Raw genomic sequence first — 11,179 nt, 5'->3', positions numbered from 1 at the left:
CGGTTTCGAATATAGGCTTTCTTTACCCACATCTGAAACAAATCAGACTCAGAGAATGCACCTCACGTGCTGCAATTACTTAAGGGTCTTTGCAGTGTCCCTTCGCCCTTTAGTAGTAGTAGTAGTATTCTTCACCCTTTAGGTAGCTGCAATCTCTTTCATTCCTGTTGCTGTACATCCGTTCATATTCTTCCTTTCATCAGACTTTCCACCTTCTCTAACAATTGTTTCATAGTACATGTCGGGAATTTTCGACTTTTATTATATGATTCGTGCCCGGATGTTCTGGGCAGATGACAAGGCCTTGAGGAGGCGCACACTCTAAAACTCTTAGGGTGAGATCCAATAACATTTGATCAACATAACAATTTTATTACGCAAAAATAAACATTTAAATACATTAACAGTACACTGAAACTAAAGTTCCTAGCAGAATTCCACAGTACACGCAGTTTCTTACTGCTCTCACGGCCTTTTTATGTGGTAGCACATAGGGTCTTTGATGTCACGTGCTGGTAAAACACTAAGTCCATAACTGGACGAAAAATCTGCACAATACGAGACCCATAGACTCAATATCACAAACAAATATCATCCTTGCACTATCAGCTTTCATTTGCTGCATAAATCGAGTCCCTCATCGCCGGGATGGCACATACATACGTGGATAAAGTTAACTTACTGTTAAGACGGAATTCAACCTAGCATGGCGATGGCTGGGAGTCGGAGAATTGAGACACACAAATTTTACGGTACTTACTCGGATCAGGGTTCTGGGCAGGAATGAAGCGTCGCTTCGCCCTTCTTTAAAAGAAACTTACGCTTTCCCGCGTGAACTACAGAATCCTTGTAATTCAGGCGGGAATCATAGATTATTTCGACATTATGTATATCACTAAATCTATTTTATTCTTGAATGTGGAATATGACTGTTACGTTATCATTTAAGATCAAGGAATTGACTTAAAGTTCTGGCTGAAGGCCGTAATCTGCAAATTCTTTAATGGCTATGGAGTCCTTGGCTCCAAATCTATACATAGATCATTTATTTCGTACTTGTGATCAGCAAATTATATTTATTAATGAAAATTCATAACGTCCTTTTTACTATAAGACGCGCTCCTTCCCCGCCATGCATTTAGGAATTGCGTCATAAACTGTCGTGTATTGGACAGCTTTCTGTTCAATGAATCGCCCGCGAGATCCCTCAGTCTTGCCCCAATTTAACGCAACACTTGTGAAGTTAAATGGCGGGGATTTCGAATGATCAGTTCAAAATTCACGACAGTACAAGTGAGAGGTTCTCCTGTTACATCTTTCTAACCTTCTTTCTGTCATTTTCCCCTTTCAGCGCTGAATGACTTCACAGGTCCCAGCACTTGGCCTTCAGCCTAAATTTTATATTCTGATTTCTGAGTTGGATAATTTGCTTCTGCTCTCAGGACCTCCTTCTCTCCCTTTCCACTGTGGTAGGAACTGGATCATTCGGGGAGGGTTTCGCAGAGAGAAGCAAATAATTGTAGAAGTTGGAAGAAGGATAAGTTTCACCCAAGTGGAACCCTAGAGATGGTATTCATGACCTAGAAAACCTAGTAGTTGGAGTGTTGTTGGTGACGAGCAGAATTTGCAGTGAGAAATTGTCAAAGGAACGAGGGAAGTGTCACTGGAAGTCGAGATTTATCAGTGTTCGAGTGAAGAATCTCTGCAGGGGGTGGTATTATACTTTTGTAAGTTTTACTCTCAATTTTCCTACAAGTCCCAGTTCTTGCCGTTTGGCCTAAATTGTATATTCTACCCTATTTGACTGAGAAATGGTTAAATGCCTGATCCCGAAGGCCAGAGAACTTAATACAAAAGGAAACAAGCCTCACATGAGTTCAAATGAAGTGAATGAAACCATGACAGCGTACGTCTGGTTAACGCCATCTTCTCTTACCATCAGTACAGTCAAAGACGGGGACAGGGAAATAATATTTAGCTGCAACAGATTATCTGGCAAGTCCTATACGTCCCTCAGTTGGTGATATTCCAAGCCTGTTATAGTTTTCCATTTTCTGTGTACTAACTGCTAAATCCTCCTTCTCTTATTGTCAAACATGACAGTCAATCCTCGTAGATATTGATATACTACGACATTTGTGGTCCAGTTATAAATCTAGGAGCCTTTATTTTTGGAACAGCAGCAAATACCATTTAAAAACATGTCGAGAAACTGATCTATTACTACGAATCCCAGATGGCTCTTATCGTCGCAATTCCAGACATCAGTGTCTCTGTAGATTGAGCCTACTAAGCGGCAGCCATCCCAGTAGAGGTCTGACAGAGGGATGGTGCTGTCCCACACGGTGAAGTTGGAGCTCCTTGCCAGCAGGTCATAGGAGATTCGGTTGTAATGATCGATAAGCCTATGGTTATAGCTTTTGATGTCATTCTGAGAGAAAAAGAAGAAGAAGAAGTCCATCATTACTATTATTATTCAGAAGATGAACCTTATTCATGTGGAACAAGCCCACCAAAAGAACCATGAACTTGGAAATTCAAGCTTCCAAAGAATATGGTGTTCATTAGGAAGTAAGAGAAGGTGAAGGGATTGAAGAGGAGATGTCACCTATCAAAAAGAAAAGATAAATAAAATTTATAAAGAGTACATTAATAATAGATAAAAAATGTATTAAAGTGCAAGGAGGATTGTATTAGGGTAGTAATGCATGGCATCTTCCCTTGAACTTTTGAAGTTCCATTTGCAATACATCCTCTTGGAGGCTGTTCCACAATCAAATGGTGTGAGGAATAGGGGACCCTTGAAACTGAGAAGTTTGACAGTGAGGTTAAACATTTACTGCATATTGGTGCTGCTGTCAGGTGAATTTGGTTGCTCTCGACAGGTAAAGGGATCTGAGATCAATTGTGAATGTGAAAGATATCTGTTAAAATACAAATAATAAAAAAGATAATAATGAGACAGAGGGAGTGACAGCGTTGTTAGGGAATGGTTTTCCAACCTAAGAAAGAGGATTATCAAGTGATACTCAAGTTGTGAACCCCTGGGTCACTCACTACCTTTTGTCAGGACGTTGGAAAGGTCTCAACAGTCTCCATGTTTCAAGCAATTTGTCAAACATCACTATGTCTGTGCTGATGCAAAACCAGTTATGAACAGAATGAGCTGGATAACAGATACACATAAATCAACATGGGAGTGGAAGTGAGGGGCAATGAGGTTTTTGACATAAAGACATTTTTTCATCCTAAAACACAATACAGTACTGTATTTTGTAGAGTGCAGTACTGTTTTCATTGTAACTAAACATAATAGGCACGGCAGAACAAAATTTGAACTTATGGCTGGCAAAGGGTAGCTCTTCGAACACAATTTTAATTTACAATCCCTATTGTTCGTATTTCTGAATGTTTGTAACTTGAATGTTCGTAAGTAGGATGGTGTCTACCTTCAAATGATCCTGGAGCTTGAAGATGACTGGTGTGGTCTTTGAAAACTTTGCCAGCAGAGGAGACACCTCCTTCAGCCGATTAAAAAATCTCCTGGAGGAAGCCTCAACACCTTTGGATAAGTAGGTGGACCTTGTAGCCTTCATAAAATGCAACGCCGTGCCTGCTGTAGAGAGAGAGAAAAAAAAACAATGAGAAAACAGTAGAATGTTAGCGTTCCTTGCTCATGATATTTTGTACAATTTAGGCGAGTCATGTCTGTAATCAAAAGTGAAATTTAAATGTCAATAACAAGACCTCACGTGATTTTCCAATATAAAGCATACCTCCTCCATTCCCAATTATTCGACTACCCATTTTTACTCGCCAGAACTGGTTTTGTTGCAGCTAAAAACATTCCTGAAATTTTGGGAGAAGATAATTCTTTGGTTCGACTGCTGAAGATGGTAATTGACTTTTAACTTTGTAATTAAATTGACAGTGCGTCCTTCATGGGTTTCGTTTCTGAAAGGTTGAAACAATTACAAGCAACAGCAAATCCCTGGCTCACCCTCAGCGACCAAATGTTAACTACCAGGAGGAGGTCATGCAGTGAATCGTTTTACTAACATGCTTAGGCATGTCCAGGTCACAGTAACCCTGGTTCAGAAATTCAAGCTAAAATTGAAGGTATCGTCAAATGTGTGGCTTTTACTCAAAAGCTTGGCAATGGGCCGGCCTGGAGGACGAGATGAATATTAACTATGGACCTCCAAATGATCGTAGAGATGGAAGAGAGGAGAACGTATTCTTACCAGTGATTAAGTAGGTAGGTTTACTCTCTTTACCAGACATCCAGGAGGATAGAAATTTTGGAGAGAGAACAAGGAGAGGATCCCAGTGGAATGTGACCCTCAGTGGACCATCCAAGTGAAGAAGCTCATGCATTGGCACGCGTTTCTTGTTTCTTTTCCAAACTATATCGTTATAGTTAATATACGTCCATTGATCCTGAAATGACATACAAGCGACATTACTGACAATTTAGCAGTATTTTTCTAAGAGGAATATCCCCAAATTACTGTATTTTCATATCAATCTCATGATCAGATGCACTTTTTGTGATAAAAATATTTAAAAAAACCAGGTAGAAGTAATTTTAGCGGGGGTTTCTTGAATTTGAACTAACTAAATAGGCAGTTTTAAGTGTTTTTATAGGGGTTCTAAGAATATGTGGATTCTAGCCATTCGCGGGGGGATCTGGTATGCATGTTCCACGAATTAGTGGGCTCCACTGTATATATATATATATATATATATATATATATATATATATATATATATATATATACATGAAGGTAAAAGCCTCGAAGGGAAGGGAAACACTGAATTGCTGCGAGATCTTTCGACTCGACCACCTTTACTTAGCAGAGGATGAGTACGTATACAAGAAAGGGTCGTAGAAATGACTGATAGGGATTATATAATGGGAAATAAGTATCTAGGATCCAACAACCTGGAGAATTAGTAAACCTTCCCAAAAACAGGGGTACAGTTTAAGAGGTTTAAAAAAAGATTAAGTCTAACTGCTCAGAAACAGGGACAAGACATTTAAAGGATTATACAGGTGGCAACTGACCACATCCAAAAAAACTTTTTTAAAACAATAAAACCTTTTTTGCAAGGCAAATTTATTCACAAAAATATGTTAAACATACATATACAAAGAAAATATCAATAAGGCAACTAATTTGTATTTAAGTCAGTGATTGTATTTTGAAGGCCATTCTTAAACATGTTATATATACAAGGGTATAAATAATAAAGGCTAGAGCTCACATTAGAATTAAAATTGGAAGTAAGTTGTATAATGGCGCGTTCTAAAAGATTCCATGACAAGACATCTTTTGATCATTCAATTTATAATGGCGGATTCTAAAAGATTTTGTGACAACATTTTTTGATCCTGCAATTACTGAACTGCCGACCCAATTAATTTGGTGGTTATTTTCACTTAAATGAATGAATATTGCATTGGATCTTTGCCCAGTTTTGACAGAATATTTATGCTGTTTAATTCTTACTTCTGAATCCTTACTAGATTGGTTGATATAAAACAAGGGGCAGTCCAAGCATGGAATTTTATATATTATGTTGTTGTTTTCCTTAGGGCCATTTTTATTAACATTCCTTTTAGTGGGTTATTATAGGAAAAAAACAAAGTTGACCTTAAAAGATTTTCACAATGATTTTATGGTTTCAAAACTGTTAAAAGACAGGCTGAGAATTTTCTTAGATGTTTCTTTCTCCGTGTTACATTATAAAACATTTTATGGGCTTTATTATAGCAAATATCTATTATATGTAAAGGATAACATAAATTTTTCTTATGTATTCAATTTCTCGATCTAGAAGAAAAATTGTTGTGATATTAAGATGGTGGCCTGAGTAAAAATGGACATAAGTTAAATGGTTGGTTGGTTTCCTATAAATACTAAATTTACATTGAAATGGTTCTCTCTAAGTATTAAAACTTCTAAGAAAGGGAGACAATTGTGTTTTTATAATTCTAAAGTAAACTTAATCGATGGTATCTGGTTATTTAATTTAGAGAGTAAATGATTTACATCAATACCAGGAGGCAAAAAAGCAAAAATATCTATACCACTTTAAAGGAATATAAATGATGTTACGTAAATAGCATTTTTAAAGAATTCTATATGCAAGTTTGAGAGGAATAATGATGAAGGGTTGCCCATTGCTGTACCAAATATTTGTTGATAAAATTCTCCATTGAGTATAAACTTATAATAACAAATGCACAACCTGGTGAGTGAAATAATGTGACTTACAGGTAGAGGTAATTCATGCTGGGTTAGTTCGTTACTAAGATACTCTAAAATAGAATCTATAGGGACTTTATGGAAAAGAGAACATACATCAAAACTAACAAATCTATCAGTGGGGCAAAAAGTTATTTTGTTTATGAACTAAATCTAGAAAGAATTTTTATATATATATATATATTATATTATATATATATATATATACTATATATATATAATATATATATCTATATATATATATATATATATATATATAATATATAATATAAAATATATAAGTATATATATATATATATATATAAATATATAGTATATATATCTTTAATATAATATATATATATATATTATATATATCTATATATATTATATATATACATAATATATATATATATATATATATATATATATAGTATATATTATATAATAGTGAAAAAATTGAAGGCGGTTTTGGCTTTTGTTCTATCAACCAGTAGACATCCGATTAGATTAGATTATAAAATTTGGGCACATAGCCAAACGCCGGAGCCAAGGGGCCATTCAGCGCATATATATCTTAAGAATAAAAAAAAAGTCGCTGTCGCACAAACAAACATACACACAACCGATCTAACATACAAATCATTCATTCATAAAAACCAAACAAGAAACCTAAAACAATTAAAAGGAAATTACAATTCGTAAAAAAGACCAATATTTTTTTTAAATGTCATAATTTGCTCTGCTGAGCACCTTCACCTAAAATATCGGCAAGAGTCTTATTTGCCAGCAAACAAACTCTACGTTTGGTTTCAAAATGAGGGCACTCCACCAAAATATGCATCACAGTCAAATCCACATGACAGGTAGAACAGCGAGGAACCTGCCTATCCGCTCCACTCGTCATTAGACACCCGTGAGTATATTTAGTGTGGCCAATACGTAATCTAGCTAAAACCATCTCAGACCTTCTATCCATCCGGCTATGAGGCCAAGGATGAACAGAAGGCCTAATCGACTTTAATTTAAGATTATTATCTAAAGTAGACCAGTGGGCCTGCCACTGGTCTCTACAATAAAATCGAATGGTACTTTTAAAATCGGAAACAGGGACGCCCATGTTGGAAATGTCCTAAGCCTAGTTGCAGCTTTAGCAGCAGCGTCGGCTTGCTCATTCCCAACAATTCCAACATGGGACGGAGCCCAACAAAACCTAACAGAAAATCCTCTTCTATTAATTAAAAGATAAAACCAATCTTGTACTTCTTGCACTAAAGGGTGGCAAGAGACTAGGCTTTTGAGAGAAGATAAAACACTCAAAGAGTCGGTAAAAATGGTGAAAACCTTGTTAGTACAAGAACTATAAAAAATATATTTAAGAGCAATCAAAACTGCCAGCAGTTCAGCTGTAACGAGATCGCATGATCTAATTCTTTCATGGTGAAAGGAAGATTATACGACTCTGAATTTAAACTAACAGCAGGAACAACCGTGGTACCGTCCCTAATATTCCTGAATGCAGGAGAGTAATGTAGGGCACTAGATATATTAGAGAAATGCCTACCAAAGGTTTCTGCAACTTCTTCAGAATCAGATATGAGGAAGCCATCAATTTTCAATATAGGCAAGGGAGGTGGAGAAAATTTCCCTTGCAGCTTTCGGATTCTGTTCCAGACTAATGACATAGGGGAATCATGTTTTAATTCTCTTATATATCTGAGAACGATTCCCTCTTTGCTTGCTTAAATGTTTTCTTTTGCTTAGCAAGAGCTCTTTTATAGATAATTTTATTTACCAAGCAAGGATATCTACGATATCTCTAAATTTGTATTCTGTCGTGTCTCTGATTATTAAAACATCAAGAAAAGGAATTTTATTGTCTGTTTCCCATTCAATAAAATTCCTTTTCTTGATGTTTTAATAATCAGAGACACGACAGAATACAAATCTACCATATACAGAAAACCAACGTTCTCACTTTCATACATTCACTACTTTAGCTATCACGACATTACTATCAAGATAGGTGTAGCTAGCAACCTGTTCTTAAGAGCCTTACGAATTTGTTCCCCAGAATTCCTGGAAAAAGAATTTGAACTAATTCACAAGCAACTTTCGTCTTTAAAGTATCCTGACCATATAATCGAGAAAGCAATTCACAAAGCAAACGTAATTTTCTACCGACACCCTAAAGACAAGACCAGAGATACACCCAACAATAAAATAAAAATTCCTCACCTGGACACGATTAAGTGAGTAACCCACCCCCTCGGAAAATCTAACCCTTTTGCATTTACTTACCCAAACACCTTAGCCAAATCCCTGATTAACGTCCAACAAAAGACATCTCCCAAGGTCCCAAGGACACTGGGGTTTACGAGATCCCATGCCAGGACTGTGACCAATCATACATCAGATTTACAGGTAAATCACTTCCCAGAGATTAATACACAACACAAACGGTCAGTTAGGTAAGGACAACAGAACTAGGCTATTTTCAACCATATAAATGAACATATCCATAGAATAAACTGGAATTTGTCACATGTAATTTATAGCAGCAACTGCCGGTACAAGAGTCAAATGATGGAATCGGCCTTAATTAATGAACATCTCAAAAGGCGCGTGGGTTTCAGATGTCGTCGACCAAGTTTTCATTCAACTAACACTTAAGAAGATTAAAGGAAGATTATCAGCGGGGGTGACCTAAATTGGCTTGCCTGTGGATGGACTTCTTGGTATAAATACCACCTTTTCTGTAAACTTTTCTCATTCATCTACCTGAAGAGGGAGAGAAAGCAGTCTCTGAAATATAGTACTTTTCTCTCTATATTTTTGGCTGTTTTTATGGGCTCCTTTTATTAGATGGAATTCTGTTGTTAGAGAACATTTTTACAGTCATATATATATATATATATATAATATATTATATATATATATATATATATATATATATATATAATATATATAATAATATAATATGGATGTAAAATCTAGAAATCAGCACAGCACTTAAGGGCTAAGATATCACTAGCAACAAAGGGAACTGAAGTGGGTGGGGGGTGGGAAGGGCTTCCTTGAAACGTGGCTGGTTCTTCCTGTAAACTTTGTGAATTTATCATACCTAATGTTGCTATACATATGGCTTACTATACAGAAAAGAATATTGTGGAGGTAAGACATCAATGGCACCAAAGGGGGTGGGGGTTGGAAAGGGGTGACAGAGAGAGAGTGAGAGGGAGTGGAAGGGGAAAGAGTGAGGGAGGGTTGGAGAGAGGGAGAGAGTAGGAGAGGAAGTCAGAGAGTCGTGGGCTTGTTAGGGAGGAGAAAGAGGGAAAAAGTGAGAGAGAGAGAGAGAAAGTTGATTGGTTGTCATTCAGAGTTATCCCGGGCAGTGCTGGGTTGGTCAGCTAGTATATATAATTACTGAAGAGGAATATTTTATGTATACAATGTACAATCACCCAAACATTCAGTATTCCATGATGTCTGGTAGCTTCCCCTTGAAATCTTAAGCAATGATTCTCTCTCTCAGATCCAGAGATCCAGTCCTTACCTTTTTCATTTCGGCACTGCGGTACATCACCCGACGATTGACAACTAGACGCCTGCAGAAGACTTGAAAGAGATGTGCGATGTGGGAATCTCCCAGGAAGAAGAGGTGCACCGAGGGCCTCTTGGAAATGGCCACCACACCAGAAGAAGCTGATGGTGAGGATGAGGAGGAACCACGTCTCTTCCAAGGATTTGGCTGTTTTTTGTTCCTGCGAAGGGAGGAGGAATAGGTATGGCGATGAGTTATTCAACCATAACATTATTATTATTATTATATTCAGATGAACCCTGTTCATATGGAACAAGCCCACCACAGAGGCCGTTGACTTGTTATTCCCAAAGAATATGATGTTCATTTGAAAGAATTGACAGAAGGTAATAGGAAATACAAAATTATTATTATTATTATTCAGATGTTGGACACTGTTCATATGGAGCAAGCCCACCACAGGGCAGGGCCATTAGTTTGAAATTCAAGAAACTTCCAAAGAATATTATTGTGGATATTCACTTGAAACAACGGTAAGTAACAACAAGAATGAATGGAACAGATCAGAAAAAAAATGAGCTTTTCACCTCCAGACTTCCCAGAGATCCCAAGCGCATTCCACAATGGCCTTGGCTGAGTACTTTCTAAAAGAGAGAGTGTCGGTGCAGGTGAATCTTGGCGTGAGGCTTTCGTAAGCGTAGCACTGCCGGAGGAAGTAACGATGCTGGATTGGGAACGAAAACTTATCAGCACTTGAGAGTGAGACGTTCATCGCGAAAATGTCTTCCTCAGGGACACGCTGGGGTTGAACTGGAGCAGGAACTGGATCTGGATCTCTCTTCTTGAAAACGTTGTCCTTTGGGGCTTGCTCTGTTTCAACTGGAACTGGAACTGGATCTGGATCTCTCTTCTTGAAAACGTTGTCCTTTGGGGCTTGATCTGTTTGAACTGGAACTGGAACTAGATCTTGAACTGCAGCTGGAGCTGTATCTGGAGCTTCAACTAGAACTGGATCTGGGTCTGGATCCAGAACTTGATCTGGAACTGAGTAACCACTGGGAAGGGGGCTTTGAAATGTCGTAGTACCAAAATTATTGAGGGTCCGGATCCAGGAGAATGCAAACATGTAGACACAAAAGCCCACGATCACCACTAATTGCCATCGTCCTATTCTCTTTTTACAGCATTTCTCCTTGTTGTCAGTCTGTAACGATATAGTTTTAGGTTATGAATCGCCCTAAAACCGTTCTCCCTTTACTTTAATAAGTGACTTACATTTTTATCCAATTATTTATTAATATTTCAATTTATTCTTTCTCTTCTAATAACTGATCTCATCTTTTTGCATTTCCCATTATCTTCTGTTACTTCTTTCAAATGAACA

At 37.3% G+C, this 11,179-nt stretch overlaps 1 protein-coding gene across 1 annotated transcript; it reads right to left on the bottom strand.

Moving 5' to 3' along the window:
- Window positions 1–283: 283 nt before the first annotated feature.
- On the bottom strand, window positions 284–10,971 carry LOC135220015 (uncharacterized). Its single transcript, XM_064257310.1, has 5 exons — window positions 10,383–10,971; window positions 9,808–10,015; window positions 4,245–4,440; window positions 3,450–3,616; window positions 284–2,431 (listed from the first exon to the last, which is right to left on the bottom strand). Exons 1-5 carry the CDS (start codon window positions 10,919–10,921, stop codon window positions 2,156–2,158), a joined length of 1,386 nt encoding a protein of 461 aa, XP_064113380.1. The 5' UTR covers window positions 10,922–10,971; the 3' UTR covers window positions 284–2,155.
- Window positions 10,972–11,179: the final 208 nt, after the last annotated feature.

This window comes from Macrobrachium nipponense, chromosome 1 (assembly GCF_015104395.2).
Source record: "Macrobrachium nipponense isolate FS-2020 chromosome 1, ASM1510439v2, whole genome shotgun sequence".
Classification (NCBI taxonomy): Eukaryota; Metazoa; Arthropoda; class Malacostraca; order Decapoda; family Palaemonidae; genus Macrobrachium; species Macrobrachium nipponense.
Note: the sequence above shows the minus strand (reverse complement) of the source record. Positions and strands in the feature narration are given on the sequence as shown.